This window comes from Dendrobates tinctorius, unplaced genomic scaffold (assembly GCF_039654945.1).
Source record: "Dendrobates tinctorius isolate UK_male_01 unplaced genomic scaffold, ASM3965494v1 ptg000174l, whole genome shotgun sequence".
NCBI lineage: Eukaryota > Metazoa > Chordata > Amphibia > Anura > Dendrobatidae > Dendrobates > Dendrobates tinctorius.
This window is the reverse complement of record NW_027361841.1, coordinates 9818476-9836178: the sequence shown is the minus strand read 5'-3', so window position 1 is coordinate 9836178 and position 17703 is coordinate 9818476. Positions and strand designations below refer to the sequence as shown.

The window sequence follows — 17703 nt, the reverse complement described above, 5'->3', positions numbered from 1 at the left end:
CAATATACCTTATATACTCATGTATGAGCTGCATTTTTCAGCACATTTTGTTGTGCTGAAAATGCCCCCCCTCTGCTTAGACACTAGTCATTGTCCCTGAAGCCGGTGGGCAAGAGGGAAAGGCAGACCAGCTAGTCACAGGAGTCAGGAGCCGGTGGCTGTGGCTGTAACTGCGCCCGTTGCTAAAGAGTAATGAATATTCATAGCCAGTGCAGTTACAGCCACAGCCACCAGCTTCCAGCAGCTGTAAAAAAAAAAACCTTCCTACTTACCTTCCCTGCGCGCCCTCGCAGCATCTTGTTCCATCTTCCAGCAGCTCCTGCCGCTGAGTGATCATGTGTCCCTGATGAGTGGAGAGAGGGGAATATTCATTACCTTAATGAGCTGGGACACGTGATCACTCAGTCACAGGAGCTGCTGGAAGCCGGAACAAGATGCTGCGAGGGCGCACAGGGAAGGTAAATAGGAGGTTTTTTATACTTTTCTCATGGGGGACCATGCATACAAGGATAGGGATGAGTAATCATGCATACAAGAATAGGGATGAGGAGCCATGCATACAAGGATGGGGATAAGGAGCCTTGTATACAAGGATAGGGATGAGGAACAATTCATACCAGGATGGGGATGCGGGGCAATGCATACCCAGTTTATACTCGAGTCAATACATTTTCCCAGTTTTTCATGGCAAAATTAGGAGCCTTGGCTTATATTTGGGTTGACTTTTACACAAGTATATATATAAATACCAGGAGGAAAAACAGAGCATGCAGTAAAAGTTATATCAAGTTTTATTTAAGTAAAGTACTACAAACAACGTATATCTAATAGTGTACATTTTATGGACAAAAGCAGACAGTATCCACCCACAGTACCCCAAACCTCCATAATGATGGAAAATAATCCCAAGCTATGTCCCCGGGAAATATTTCAACCCCACAGTCTATACTGATGTATAATGCCCAGGCACAATGGCCTAAATATAATTGCAATAAGGTAAACAAATAGAGGGCATCAATGTAGAAAAATAAACCGCAGTATGCAGCTGCGGTATAGAGGTGGGGAAGTGAAATCCCAGGGGCACTTACCGGGAGTGGAGGCAAGGGGAACCAGGCTGTACCACCCCCGACGTGCGTTTCGCGGTGTCTCAGGCCGCTTTTTCTTGAGAAAGCGGCCTGAGACGCCGCGAAACGCGCGTCGGGGGTGGTACAGCCTGGTTCCCCCTTGCCTCCACTCCCGGTAAGTGCCCCTGGGATTTCACTTCCCCACCTCTATACCGCAGCTGCATACTGCGGTTTACTTTTCTACATTGATGCCCTCTATTTGTTTACCTTATTGCAATTATATTTAGGCCATTGTGCCTGGGCATTATATATCAGTATTGACTGTGGGGTTGAAATATTTCCCGGGGACATAGCTTGGGATTATTTTCCATCATTATGGAGGTTTGGGGTACTGTGGGTGGATACTGTCTGCTTTTGTCCATAAAATGTACACTATTAGATATACGTTGTTTGTAGTACTTTACTTAAATAAAACTTGATATAACTTTTACTGCATGCTCTGTTTTTCCTCCTGGTATTTATTTAATTGTTTGAGCTTATGCTTTTTTGGCATTGGAGGTCGAACTTTTCTTCCTTCATTAGCCATATGATGACTATAGGGCTTCTAACTTCACAAGTATATATATATAGTTATCTTCTGAGAAGCACAGACAGTAAACCAAATGACAACTGCTTTAAAATGTCATGTGCGTTATAACTTCTGGCATATTACAGAGGCATATCAGAATGTTTTTTCAACTATTTACTGTTGTTCTATATGAACAAATATTTCTCTAGGATACCAGAAAGGTACAGATCAGTATGTCACCGCTATCCCTTTTTTCTTGAAAATGGCTGTATTTCAGTGCCTAGATCCAATAATAAACTACTGACAAGTCTACATGACATGCATAAAAGGGAATGGTAACATCATCTTCAGCCATTAAGCCTATCTGGCTTGTCATGAGTTATGTAAACCATAAAAAACAAGCTAAGAAAACAAAACATTGTATCAACAAAAAATTAAAAATTAAATACTTATTACACACTGCATATTATTCAATATTTTGAGGTTTTATTAAAATATTGTGCAGCTATCAGTTAGTGAGTTTAACTCCTTACAGTACCATAGGTTACCAAGCCCCATAAGAGCAGGGTTGACAGAATGATGTGCAGTGTTGACATGCATATGAACCTTAGACAACCATGCTGTTTTAGAGGCTAGGCTACCCCAATAAAGTACCAATAAAACCGTAGATCAGGTTCTTACATAGTCATGTACCTAAAATGTCTAGCAAAAGATATTAACTGTCCACCAGAATATAGCAGTACATAAACTGACTCTATTTGCTATTAAATGGACAGTTTCATGTTGCCTTGGATGAGAAGCTAAGACATCAAAGATAGGTTTTGAGTGCTCCAGAAAAGGACTAAAGAATCCTCCAGTGGATCAGGTTATACCAAGTTTTATTCCATCTTGATTTTATAAACCAGCATATCATATTATTGCATATATTCCATATATTCCAAGGAAAACATCTGATGCGTTTCTGGGGTGTAGCCTCCCTTAGCAATGGTGACTACTGATGTCTGATGTTTTCTATGAAGTATATACAATACTATGACATCCTGCTTTTTTTAAATCAAGAAAGAATAAAATTTGGATTTTATACAAGGGATTAGGCCGTGCGGTTTTCTCTACCATTTTCATTAATCCAGTTGATGGTCTGCAACTTTAAATGGCACTTTCCCAACTGGAGACCAGTTTTTACAATATCCACAGGCAACACAATTAGAAACATGGTTAGCCCTGATCTTTTCTTGTTCTTCCATAATAAAGTACCCAAAATGTACAGCAAAAACTACACTATTTGAAGTTGATTTGGAGTCAATCACTTAAGGCTCAGCACATTGTTTTAATAACAATAATCTGGTAAAACATGTTATTAATTAACATGTAATATGGATAGGATATGGACATGTTCTTTATAAATTTATAGCGGTTCTTCATAATTATTTTCTCTAATGAGCCCATGGCTCCCCAGTTTGACACTGACTATGCCACTCAGTGAACTCAGAGATCAAAGCAGCCCAAACATTCCAGCTAAACAGCTTCAAATATCCTGACTTGCCAGAAGGATAGGACAGCTGAGCATCTACCAGGAAAGAGTTTGGTAGGCTACAACAAGAAACTATTCAGTCAGAATTCAAGCAATACCATAAAATTCTAAAATCTGTAAGTGATGAATAGTAGTTATTACCCTGCGCTTATGAGAACTATAGTCACGAATTGTGATATTTTCCCCAGTCTAAATGGTATAGATTAATTATAACAATTTTCATTGAAAAGCGAAAGGTGGTATTTTGATTGCTGAATTCAATTTACATCCTGAAAAGAAAATGTGTCAAGAACTAAATATTGTAGTGAGAACTTTCAGCACTTATTACCCATAAATGTTTTTAGTCTAGATGCAGACTTTGATAAGTAAAGGGTGAAATTTGACAACTAACCTCTGGGAACCTTAATTAAAACGAATTGGCTCTCTCTGAAGAATACTGAAGGTAAAATGTCCAAACCTCTGCATCTGCAGGAACTTTAGAGGTCAGAGGTAACATAAGTTAATCACTATGGAGACTGTGATCAGGCCTCAGGTACCAAAGCTGCACTGTATCCGAGTTGCAGATCAAGTTTTGAAGAGTAGAATTTCAAATACTTTCACACAAATTAAAATATCTACTTCTTTTAAGATCAATAGGCTCCAGTTTACAGCTTGGCTAAAGGATAAGAGGGCTATTAATTCACTTTAATGACAGAAGCGCTTCCACTATTTGTAATATTACCTCAGGTCATATATTTAGAGAATTGATCCACCGAGACATTGATTGAACTTGGTAAGTCACACAAGCTACAGGGTGTACAGAACAATGCAAATGTTAGCATTTTTATATTCTATACAAAGATGAAAGAAATAGGAAAAATACTACAAATACCCACTATACTTATTACTGCCTAGTCTACATTGTGTTATTGAGTTTTATTCCTGCTAGCCTTTTTTAATCTCTACAGCCCACCTAACTACAATCTTTAATCTCTCCCTCTCCTCTGGCATTTTCCCATCCTCCTTCAAACACGCCATCGTACCTCAATTACTAAAGAAACCTGCTCTCGACCCATCCTGCACAAACAACTACAGACCAGTCTCCAATCTCCCCTTCATCTCTAAACTTTTGGATCACCTAGTTTACTCCTGCCTTACCCGTTACTTCTCCACCCACTCCCTTCTAGACCCTTCACAGTCCGGCTTCCGCCCCCTACATTCGACTGAAACTGCACTCATCAAAGTGACCAATGATCTTCTGACAGTAAAACGTAACGGTGACCACTCTCTGCTCATTCTTCTTGACCTATCTGCAGCTTTCGATACTGTTGACCACCATCTCCTACTCTCTAGGCTCCAGTCACTAGGCATTAAGGACACTGCTCTCTCCTGGTTCTCTTCCTATCTCTCTGACCGCTCCTTCAGTGTTTTGTTCTCTGGCTCCACTTCATCTCCTCTTCCTCTTGCTGTCGGGGTACCTCAGGGCTCAGTCCTTGGCCCCCTTCTCTTCTCTCTCTACACAGCCCCAATTGGACAGACCATCAGCAGATTTGGCTTTCGGTACCATCTTTATGCTGATGACAAACTAGATACGTCTTCCCCTGACCTTACCCCCTCTGTACTACAGAACGCCAGTGACTGTCTGTCCGTAGTCTCCAATATCATGTCCACTCCCTATCTGAAACTCAACCGTCTACTAACCTCCCTAATCTGACATTTCCCTCTCCGTGGGTGGTACCATAATAACTCCCCGGCAGCAGGCACGCTGTCTGGGTGTTATGTTTGACACCAATCTCCCCTTCACATCCCATATACAATCTCTTGCCCGCTCTTGCCGCTTACACCTAAAGAACATCTCTAGAATCCGCCCTTTTCTCACCATGGAACCAACAAAAACCCTCAATGTAGCATTGATCCACTCCTGCCTAGATTACTGCAATGCTCTATTAATTGGCCTACCCGTCACTCGACTATCCCCTCTCCAGTCCATACTTAATGCAGCAGCCAGGGTCATCCATCTGGCTAATCGGTACTCGGACATGTCTGCTCTTCGTCAGTCATTACACTGGCTGCCCATTCATTATAAGATCCAATTCAAAGTACTTGTTCTCACCCACAAAGCTCTCCAGGGTGCGGCACCCCCCTACATCTCCTCCCTCATTTCTGTCTATCGGCCTAGCCGATCGCTGCGCTCTGCAAACGACTTTTGACTAACCTCTGCACTAATCCGTACCTCCCACTCCCGACTCCAAGACTTCTCCCATGCTGCTCCTATCCTCAGGAATGCTCTACCCCAAGAAATTAGGACTAACCACTATTTGCATAGTTTTCGGCGCTCCCTCAATACACATTTGTTCAGAGCGGCTTATCACGTTCCCTAATCAAAGTCATTCTATGTGTAAGTGTGCGTGTATAGTCCATTCACTATCTCCATCCAATCCTTCACTCCCTCAAGATGGCTGAACCTTCATTGTAAATATACAATTGTAAATACACACCTGTACTTTGTATCTCCCAGACCTCATGGTAGATTGTAAGCTCTCACGAGCAGGGTCATCTTATTTCGTCTTATTTCGTCTTATTTTGCTTTAATTATTGTATTATTGACGTTGTTACTTATGACTTGTGTTTTGAAACTGTAAAGCGCTGTGGAATATGTTGGCGCTATATAAATAAAGATTATTATTATTAATCTCTACGCTGGTTTTCAGCGTGGAAAAAAATGCCTTCAACCTCCAGTTTAGTTGCTTTGACTGCTATTATCATGTTTTAATGTTGGGACTTAAGACTCTGACATTGATGGGGATTATCTAAGGAAGTAAAAAAGTACTCAGGCATCCATGTGCCGTTCAGTTTGGATTATATACTTCCCATTTAGAAGAGAAGAAGAGCAGCTGTCTTTTAACCAAAGCAAAGTGACTAAAGACTGGGAAGGAGAAGACAATTGCTAATGAATAATTCAACTTTAAATTTAATAATTAAGTGAAGTGGTGTCAAACCATATGGGTGGCAGTGCTCTAAGTTATGCTATAGGAAATCTCAATAAATTATCTTATCTGTCATGACAAATGGTGCACTATGCATTACCCTTGGTTCAGGTCAGCCACACAGTTTGTTCTATAGGATCATTTGCTCATCCTGTTAGTTTTAACAGTAATGTGCTAATTAACAACTGTCAATTTTAACCAAGTGTCCACTTAAGAGAGTTACTATTCTACATATGTCACAAACATGTGAATAGCCTGGGGGCCACATACAGGCTACAAACCTGCCTTGGCAGGTCCTTGCAGTCCTATTACTGTCATTTAATAAGTTAGGACAATACAATATGTGTAACATGTACAATTACAGATTCGCAAGCACAAGATATATGTATTAGAATATGGTTGACAAGCCTGTGCAAAGTAACACTTTCTTGGCTTGCTTTAGGGAAAAGGGCATTGTGTAGATAGCAGTCAAAATAATTGCACAGAAATATATATTTTCTGTCCTGCAGCTAAGGTAATATTAGTTAATGGAAATATCGTAGACACTAGCTCACACTATTTCAATCACTGCAAACACATACTAGTTAACAATAATGAGACACGAGTATCATAGTTTATATTAATATTAGAGGAAAGGCTGTGCAAAACATGTCATGTATATACAGTGTGTGTATATATATATATATATATATATATACACATACACACACACACACGTATATATATATATATATATATATATATTTCTATAAATACACACATATATACAGACACATCCACATATACACATACAGTGGGTACGGAAAGTATTCAGACCCATTTACATTTTTCACTCTTTGTTTCATTGCAGCCATTTGGTAATGTCAAAAAAAGTTCTTTTTTTCTCATTAACGTACACTCTGCACCCCATCTTGACTGAGAAAAAGACAAAAATGTAGAAATTTTTGCAAATTTATTAAAAAAGAAAAAAAATGTCTGATCTCTGTAATTGCGAACAAAGGTTTCTGTATCAAATATGAACTTCTGTTTTTCTATTGTATCTAATACTTATTTCATGTAATAAAATCCAAATTAATTATGCAAAAATAATATAATGGGATTTTCTGGATCTTTTTTAGATTCTATCTCTCACAGTTAAAGAGTACCTATGATAAAAAATTACAGACCTCTCCACTCTTTGTAGGTGGGAAAACTTGCAAAATCAGCAGTGTGTCAAATGCTTATTTTCCCCACTGTATGTGAGGCGTATGTGTGTATGTATTATATATACAGTACAGACTAAAAGTTTGGACACACCTCATTCAAAGAGTTTTCTTTATTTTCATGACTGTGAAAATTGTAGATTCACTCTGAAGGCATCAAAACTATAGACCCGTAGAATGTAAGTCCGCAAGGACAGGGTCCTCTCCCCTCTGTACCAGTCTGTCATTGCAAATTTGTTGTGGAAACTTATTTACTGTTAACAATATCTATAACTTTTGCATGTAACCCCCTTCTCATGTACAGCAGCATGGAATTAATGGCGCTATATAAATAATAATAATAAATAATAATAATAAAACTATGAATTAACACATGTGGAATTATATAATTAACCAAAAAGTGTGAAACAACTGAAAATATGTCTTATATTCTAGGTTCTTCAAAGTAGCCACCTTTTGCTTTGATTACTGCTTTGCACACTCTTGGCATTCTCTTGATGAGCTTCAAGAGGTAGTCACCGGAAATAGTCTTTCAACAGTCTTGAAGGAGTTCCCAGAGATGCTTAGCATTTGTTGGCCCTTTTGCCTTCACTCTGTGGTACAGCTCACCCTAAACCATCTTGATTGGGTTCAGGTCTGGTGACTGTGGAGGCCAGGTCATCTGGCAAAGAACCCCATTACTCTCCCTCTTGGTTAAATAGCCCTTACACAGCCTGGAGGTGTGTTTGGGGTCTTTGTCCTGTTGAAAAATAAATGATGGTCCAACTAAACGCAAACCGGATGGAATAGCATGCTGCTGCAAGATGCTGTGGTAGCCATGCTGGTTCAGTATGCCTTAAATTTTGAATAAATCCCCAACAATGTCACCAGCAAAGCACCCCCACACCATCACACCTCCTCCTCCATGCTTCATGGTGGGAACCAGGCATGTAGAGTCCATCCGTTCACCTTTTCTGCGTCGCACAAAGACACGATGGTTGGAATCAAAGATCTCAAATTTGGACTCATTAGACCAAATCACAGATTTCCACTGGTCTAATGTCCATTCCTTGTGTTCTTTAGCCCAAACAAGTCTCTTCTGCTTGTTGCCTGTCCTTAGCAGTGGTTTCCTAGCAGCTATTTTACCATGAAGGCCTGCTGCACAAAGTCTCCTCTTAACAGTTGCTGTATAGATGTGTCTGCTGCTAGAACTCTGTGTGACATTGACCTGGTCTCTAATCTGAGCTGCTGTTAACCTGCGATTTCTGAGGCTGGTGACTCGGTTACACTTATCCTCCGCAGCAGAGGTGGCTCTTGGTCTTCCTTTCCTGGGGCGCTCCTCATGTGAGCCAGTTTCTTTGTAGCACTTGAAGGTTTTTGCCACTACACTTGGGGACGCTTTCAAAGTTTTCCCAATTTTTCGGCCTGATTGACCTTCATTTCTTAAAGTAGTGATAGCCACTTGTTTTTCTTTACTTAGCTGCTTTTTTCTTGCAATAATACAAATTCTAACAGTCTATTCAGTAGGACTATCAGCTGTGTATCCACCAGACTTCTGCACAACACAACTGATGGTCCCAACCCCATTTATAAGGCAAGAAATCCCACTTATTAAACCCAGAGAAAAGAGGGAGACACAAAAGCGCAAATAGGGTCTTATCAAACGTTACACAGAGTTGCCCACCAAGAGAACTACTCACCTGGTGAGAGTGAAGGAAAGACATATATTAATGGCGGCTGCTGCAGATCCACAGGTCAGTGCAGGGCCTGGTTGAAGCATACACTTAGGTAGGAAGGAAGGATCATCCCCGCGCTGCCGCAAGAAGAATTCCAAAAATTGTAGAGGTTTCATACCACAAATATTGTGGTATGTCCTGATGAAGGGGTCACCTGAACCCTGAAACGCGTAGAATAAACCACGCTGAAACCTCTACAATTTTTGGAATTCTTCTTGCGGCAGCACGGGGATGATCCTTCATTCCTACCTAAGTGTACACTTAATAAACCCGACAGGGCACACCTGTGAAGTGAAAACCATTCCCGGTGACTACCTCTTGAAGCTCATCAAGAGAATGCCAAGAGTGTGCAAAGCAGTAATCAAAGCAAAAGGTGGCTACTTTGAAGAACCTAGAATATAAGACAGACAGTATTTTCACGTGTTTCACACTTTTTTGTTAATTATATAATTCCACATGTGTCAATTCATTGTTTTGATGCCTTCAGAGTGAATCTACAATTTTCATAGTCATGAAAATAAAGAAAACTCTTTGAATGAGAAGGTGTGTCCAAACTTTTGGTCTGTAATAAATCTATCTATCTATCTATCTATCTATCTATATATATATATATATATATATACAGTGCCTACAAGTAGTATTCAACCCCCTGCAGATTTAGCAGGTTTACACATTCGGAATTAACTTGGCATTGTGACATTTGGACTGTAGATCAGCCTGGAAGTGTGAAATGCACTGCAGCAAAAAAGAATGTTATTTCTTTGTTTAATTTTTTTTTAAATTGTGAAAAGTTTATTCAGAGGGTCATTTATTATTCAACCTCTCAAACCACCAGAATTCTGTTTGGTTCCCCTAAAGTATTAAGAAGTATTTCAGGCACAAAGAACAATGAGCTTCACATGTTTGGATTAATTATCTCTTTTTCCAGCCTTTTCTGACTATTTAAGACCCTCCCCAAACTTGTGAACAGCACTCATACATGGTCAACATGGGAAAGACAAAGGAGCATTCCAAGGCCATCAGAGACAAGATCATGGAGGGTCACAAGGCTGGCAAGGGGTGCAAAACCCTTTCCAAGGAGTTGGGCCTACCTGTCTCCACTGTTGGGAGCATCATCCAGAAGTGGAAGGCTTATGGAACTACTGTTAGCCTTCCACGGCCTGGACAGCCTTTGAAAGTTTCCTCCCGTGCTGAGGCCAGGCTTGTCCGAAGAGTCAAGGCTAACCCAAGGACAACAAGGAAGGAGCTCCGGGAAGATCTCATGGCAGTGGGGACATTGGTTTCAGTCAATACCATAAGTAACGTACTCCACCGCAATGGTCTCCGTTCCAGACGAGCCAGTAAGGTACCTTTACTTTCAAAGCGTCATGTCAAGGCTCGTCTACAGTTTGCTCATGATCACTTGGAGGACTCTGAGACAGACTGGTTCAAGGTTCTCTGGTCTGATGAGACCAAGATCGAGATCTTTGGTGCCAACCACACACGTGACGTTTGGAGACTGGATGGCACTGCATACGACCCCAAGAATACCATCCCTACAGTCAAGCATCGTGGTGGCAGCATCATGCTGTTGGGCTGTTTCTCAGCCAAGGGGCCTGGCCATCTGGTCCGCATCCATGGGAAGATGGATAGCACGGCCTACCTGGAGATTTTGGCCAAGAACCTCCGCTCCTCCATCAAGGATCTTAAGATGGGTCGTCATTTCATCTTCCAACAAGACAACGACCCAAAGCACACAGCCAAGAAAGCCAAGGCCTGGTTCAAGAGGCAAAAAATCAAGGTGTTGGAGTGGCCTAGTCAGTCTCCTGACCTTAACCCAATTGAAAACTTGTGGAAGGAGCTCAAGATTAAAGTCCACATGAGACACCCAAAGAACCTAGATAACTTGGAGAAGATCTGCATGGAGGAGTGGGCCAAGATAACTCCAGAGACCTGTGCCGGCCTGATCAGGTCTTATAAAAGACGATTATTAGCTGTAATTGCAAACAAGGGTTATTCCACAAAATATTAAACCTAGGGGTTGAATAATAATTGACCCACACTTTTATGTTTAAAATTTATTAAAATTTAACTGAGCAACATAACTTTTTGGTTTGTAAGATTTATGCATCTGTTAATAAATCCTGCTCTTGTGTGAAGTTTGAAGGCTCTAACTTATTTGCATCTTATCAAACCTGCTAAATCTGCAGGGGGTTGAATACTACTTGTAGGCACTGTATATATATACACACACACACACACACACACATACATACATTCATATACAGCTCAGGCAAAAATTAAGAGACTGCTGCACAGTTTTATAAAAATCAGCTTTTCTACATGTCTGACAGCCATTCCACTCCAGTTTCAGTTGAATTCCAGCAAGAGTACACCTCATTCTACTTAATGTGCTTCTGATTAGCTGATCACCTGAACAAAATGTTATTTAATGAAGGAAAGTATAAAAAGACCTGCTGTGGTGTTCACAATCCTCTTGCAATAGGACAAGCTGGATGGCAAAACAAGTGCTAGTAATATCCCAGAAGTAATAGGAATGAAAAAATAACTTTTAACCATGCCACAGGAGTTGAAAAGTCTTGAGTGAGAAAAAAAGGGCTCAATTCTGGCTTTACTAGCAGAGGGACACAGTGAGCATCATGTTGCTTCCATCCTTAAAATTTGTAAGACAGCAGTGCATTACAACAAGGTCAAGCAGCGGACATTGGGGACAACAAAGCTACAGACCGGCAGAGAGCGAAACTGACTCTCCACTGACCGGGATGACCGTCATCTTATTCGAATGTCACTTAGCAACCGCAGGATGACATCAAGTGACCTACAAAAGGGATGGCAAATGGCATCTGGGGTGAAGTGCATGGCAAGAACAGTTGAGCAAAAATTAAGAGATCACTGCAAAATTTTCAGTTTGTCTGATTTTTCTCTTTATAGGTATATTTTTGAGTAAAATGTAAATTGCTTTTATGCTGTAAACTACTGACATGTCTTCAAATTTCCAAGTGCTACATTTTGTATTTATTTTCAGAAAATGAGAAATGGTCAAAAGAACAAAAAAATGCAGTGCTTGCAGACCTCAAAATAATACTAAGAAAACAAGTTCAGAATAATTTAGATACAATAATAATGTTTTAACTCAGGAAGAGTTCAGAAATCAATATTTTGTGGAATAACCATGATTGTTAATCACAGCTTTCATGCTTCTTGGCATGATTTCCACCAGTCTTTCACACTGCTTTTGGATGACATTATGCCACTCCTGGTACAAAAATTTGAGCAGTTCTTCTTTGTTTGTTTGCTTGTGACTATCCATCTTTCTCTTGATTACATTCCAGAAATTTTCAATGGGGTTTAGGTCTGGAGATTGGTCTGGCCATGACAGGGATTTAATGTGGTGTTCCTTCATCCACACATTGATTGACCTAGCTGTGTGGCAAGGAGCATTGTCATGCTGGAAAAAACAGTCCTAAGAGTTAGGGAACATTGCCTGAGTAGAAGGAATCAATTGTTTTTCCAGGATAACCTTTTGTATGCGGCTTGATTCATACGTCCTTCGCAAAGATTAACCTGACAAATTCCAGCCTTGCTGTATGTATGTTTTTGTTCATTCTAGAGGTTTATATATATAACCTCTAGAAAGAGCAAGGACCGACCAGAACCTCACAACAGAATGAAGCAAACATGAACAGGTGCAAGCCGCTGTGACTGCATAATATGTAAAGAAAAGAAAACAGCATCTCTCTGTATGCACTAAGATATATGCAAAAACACTAAATATATATTAATTTTTATTTTAAAAATGCCATTAATACACAAATAGAAAATACTTATAATGTTGAGGTACTTCGCACATTGACAAATTTGTGTGTGCTCGCCAGCCATGAATGGTGTTGGTTTGTATACACACTTTTTATGATACAGTGTATAGCAAAAAAAAACTTTTTTCAACTGTACAACATTATGGTCTGTGTGTGTATGAATCTCTAATATTACACTAAACTGTTCTTTCACTTCCCATGGAGTTATTCCTGCCAGAAAATATGGTCGGGTCAGACATTATTTGAATGACAGAATATGTTTTATAGCTTTCACTGAATCAGATTAGCAGAAAAGGAACTAATTGTAAAAGCTCGACACCATAACACCCATAGCAAAAATTATTTCACACTTTAATTCTCAATCCACATATGCCCTCTTCCTGAACTAACTGTAAGACTTTCCCACAGATGTAAAATGTTTAACTAAAGCTTCAACCCAGTGTTCAGTTTTCCTCTGATTTATGTCAGGCATCAATTTGAACTGAGTCAGGAGATTTACAACACAGGAATCTGAAAACTGACCCCGAGTACCCAATTGCATACTTTGATGGCGGCATTTAGCAATAATATCACACTCAGAATGAAACAGATCCTTTCCAACACACTTCCCTTTACTGTGATCTCACCCCAGTGTTAATATTTAAGCTATTCCTTTTAACCATCATTTTCAGCACTGAAACTTTCCCGTTCAGTCTGAGACATAGACCTTACCACATGAATCCTCTAAAATAAAAAAAAAAAATAGATGCATATGTTTTAAATCCTTTTAAAAGCACTCTGGAAATCTTACCTGTTCCTATAAACATTACATCATATTGTCCATCTTCTGCTTCCACGCGATCAACCACGATCTGGGAAAACTGATAATCCACTTCTGTTTTAATTATGATTGGACGGTTGTTGATTGGGAAAACAGAGTTGTACATGGCTGGGTGACTCCTGGCAAACATAATAACTTCATCAGGGAGATCTTTCGTTGAGTCAAAACCTCCAAATGTCTTGCTCGGACACTAAAAATCGATTAAATGAAGAAAAAAAAAAGTTATATTCAGCAAGCAATCAATGAAAAGTTAGCCTTTAGAAATAATCATCACATACTAATATCTGGTGAAAAGTTTAATGGCAAATAACGAAAAGAGATCAAAATCTGTGCATAGTCACCATAACACCCATAAATCAAAGTTTTGTGAGCTAACTGCTAACCTCTTCAGTGGCAAGTTAGCTCACATTTTTGCACTTTACTATTTCCCTACTCTTCTTCCAAGTGACATATATATTTAATTTTTTCATCAACAGAGCATTATGAGGGCTTGTGTTTCTTTGCGAAACAAGGTGACGATTTGAAAGACAGCATTCACTTTACTGCATAATGTACTAAAAACAAAGAATAAAGTTCAATAAATATTCAATTCCACCTGTTTTTATTAGATTAATATTTTACGACATTCATAGGAGTCAACACATGAAAGTGTTTATGCCAGAAAACCGATGTAAAACACTTTACATAGTCACAAAAATTCTTACTCAGAGGAGTTGAGCTAACATTTTGTGACGTTTGGGATTTTAAAGTTAGCATCAACCAGCTCCATAAAAATAGGTGTGGCAGGGAAGGAGCCAGGGTGATACAGAAAGAACATGGCTATACTCACCCATTAAATTAAACAAAAAGTTGATATTTCTTAGATTTTTGTTAAGTCTTATTTCATTTCTGGAGTGTGCTTCTTAATGCATTTGGTGCATATTATGCTCACCCATCATTAAGAATGGAGTGCAAAAAGCCTGTCTCAATGAATCAGGGCAATAGTGCAGTAAAAAATACATGGTCACATAATTTTTTATGTCTGCAATACCAATTACATATTGCTTTAATTTCTGAGACCTGGAATAATTTTTCTTTTCATAAAAAAACACACAAAAAAAATAGTTTGAGGGCTTCCTGTATGCAACAAGGTGATGGTTTTATTGATATCATTTTAGAGCACATACAGTGGCAAGTAAAATTTTGGACTCCCCTGCTCAAAATTACTGTTATTGTCAACAGTTAAGTTGAAGGTGAAATGATCTCTAAAAGGCCTATATATAAAGATGACACATTTCCTTTGTAATTTAGGCAAAAGAAAAAAAAAATAAGTATAGTTATTTTTTTTTCCATTTTAAAAATTAAAAAAGGAAAATGGGCTGATGCAAAAGTTTGGGCACACTTGGAGATTTGCGCACTCAGATAACTTTGATCAAGGTGTCAGATCTTAGTTAGCATGTTAGGGTCATATATAGTTCACTATCATGGTTATGAAAGGCCAGGTGATACAATTTTCCCAGCTTTATAAAAAGCCAGCCGCCTCTAACCTTGTGACAAAAAAGGTTCTTCAAAGCAGGTGCCTAGCACTCTGAAAATGAAAATGGTGGAGTACCGCAAAGCAGGAGAAGGCTATAAGAAGATAGCAAAGCATTTTCAAGTTGCCTTTTCCTCAGTTCAAAAAGTAATTAAGAAATTGCAGTTAACAGGAATACTGGAGGTCAAGATAAGGTCTAGAAGACCAACTAAAATGTCAGTGAGTGCTGCTCGTAGGACTGCTGGAGAGGCAAATCAGTACCACCACTTGAGTGCAAAAGACCTTCAAAAAGATTTAGCGGACTTTGGAGTTGTGGTACAATGTTCTACTGCACAAATATGGCCTTCATCAGAAGAAAACCTCTCCTGCATTGTCAACATAAAATTCAGCATCACAAGTATGCAAGACATAGTAAGCAAGCCTGATGCATTTTGGAAATAAGTGTTATGGACAGATGAGTAGAGATGGGTGAACCCAAAAAGTAAAGTTTGGCGTCCTGACCTACTGTTCGGGCATGCACACCAAACATGGACTTCACCAGATAGTCTGTGTTACTGTTGAGGTTCGGCTGCCTGAACACTGGGTGTTTGCTGTACTCTCATGTGCATGACGGCACGGCACACACCTCTTCTGATCTGCAGTGAAATCATCCCCGTCGGTTAGAGAGCTGCAGTTCCCACGCTGTCCAAAGACAGAGTGAACACTCAGCTGTGATCTGAGGTATAAAGTTTATCTCCAGTCACTGGTGTCAGCTGATGGGACTACAGCTGCCATCATCCGACACCTGCTGACGCTAATAACAGCGAGAGCGGGAGAGGCTGATAGATGTATTCATTAACCAGCTCCTGTACTGTAAATAAATAAAATTAATATAAAATACATTATAAAAAAAACCCGGCGTGGGTTCCCCTGGGTTTTGATAACCAGCCAGGCAAAACTCACAGCTGGGGGCTGCAACCATCACCTCTCAGGTTCAGCAAGGCTGGTTATCAAGAATAGAGGGGTCCCCAAGCCGTATTTTTTAATTATTTAAATAAGTAATTTAAAAAAAAAGATGTGGGCTCCCCATTTTTGACAACCAGCCTTGCTAAAGCAGACAGCTGGGGGCTGGTATCCTCAGGCTGGTAAGAGGCCATGTATATTGACCCCCAGCCTAAAAATAGATGCCCGCAGCCACCCAGAAAAGGAATATCTATTAAATGTGCAAATTCTGGCACTTGCCCGGCTATTCACACTTGCCCTATAGTGGTGGCAAGTGGGGTTAATATTTGTGGGGTTCATGTCACCTTTGTATTGTCCAGTGACATCAAGCCCATGGCTTAGTAATGGAGAGGTGTCTATAAGACACCCATCCATTTCTATTCCTATGGTTGTATGATAACTAAAGACCTAGTCAGGATAAAAAGTCCTTTATTAGAAATAAAACAAAACACACTTTTACTTTTTTATTTAAAAATAACAAACAGTTATACTCACCTAACGTCTAGTCCCCTGAAGCCCTCGGTCTCCCGTAATAAAACTAAAATAAAAGATAACAATATACCATACCTGTCTGTCATTCTGTTCCATGCAGTAATCCATGTCTGGGGATAAACAGTTTTCTACCTGGATGGAGCCAAGATGCGACCATTCAGGCTTAGAACCATAGGTGACTGAACTGCTTGGAGCGCAGGCTCAATGACCGGTGGTGACGTCATCATGTTTACCTCCGGTCACTGAGGCTGCGTTCCCAGCCGGGCTGAACTGTGGTGACCTTAGTGAGATCCCCGCTAGAACCATGAGAAACACTCACACTGGCTATTTGTAAAAAGCATTTACAAGCTGTGATACTTTCCAAAGGAGGTGCTGTTAAGTGCTAACCATGCAGGGTAACTTTTATATTGGTTAATGTTCATCTTTGTAGTTTTTAAAATGTAAAAGATTTTAGTGTATATATATATATATATATATATATATATATATATATATTTATTATTATAAAATACAAAGGAAATGCGTCATCTTTAACATTAGGCCTTTTAGAGATCATTTCATCTTAAACTTGCGTAACAGTGGACGATAACACTAATTTTGAAAAGGGATGCACAAACTTTTTCATGCCACTGTATAATGTTCTGTTCACTTTCTACAGAATTTTTTGTGATCTAACTATAAACAGAGACATGATGAGGGAACACTTAGCTAATCAAAATTAATTTAAATCTCATGGTCCAGATGAATTACATCCTACAGTACTGAAAGAGTTAGCAGAGAAAATTGCAGAACCACTACAAAAATATTGGAAAAATCCTGGAGCACTTGAGAAGTCCCAGAAGATTGGAGAAGGGAAAATGTTGTCCGTATCTTAAAAAATGGAAATAATATGGAGACAGGAAATTACTGGCTAGTGAGCCTTACTTCTATATCAGGAAAGATCTTTAAACAAATTATTAAACTACATGTATGTAATTACTTGGCTAAGAATACAGTAATTAACCAAAGCCAGCATGGTTTTGTAGTAGAGTTGAGC

At 39.5% G+C, this 17703-nt stretch overlaps 1 protein-coding gene across 1 annotated transcript in view; it reads right to left on the bottom strand.

The window, feature by feature from the left end:
- SEMA3A (semaphorin 3A) overlaps positions 1-17703 on the bottom strand; it is a 371020-nt gene that overhangs the window by 49856 nt on the left and 303461 nt on the right. The window contains exon 11 of the mRNA XM_073551304.1: positions 13652-13871. Within this exon, the coding sequence (XP_073407405.1) occupies positions 13652-13871 (220 nt within the window). The remainder of the gene's footprint in view (positions 1-13651; positions 13872-17703) is intronic.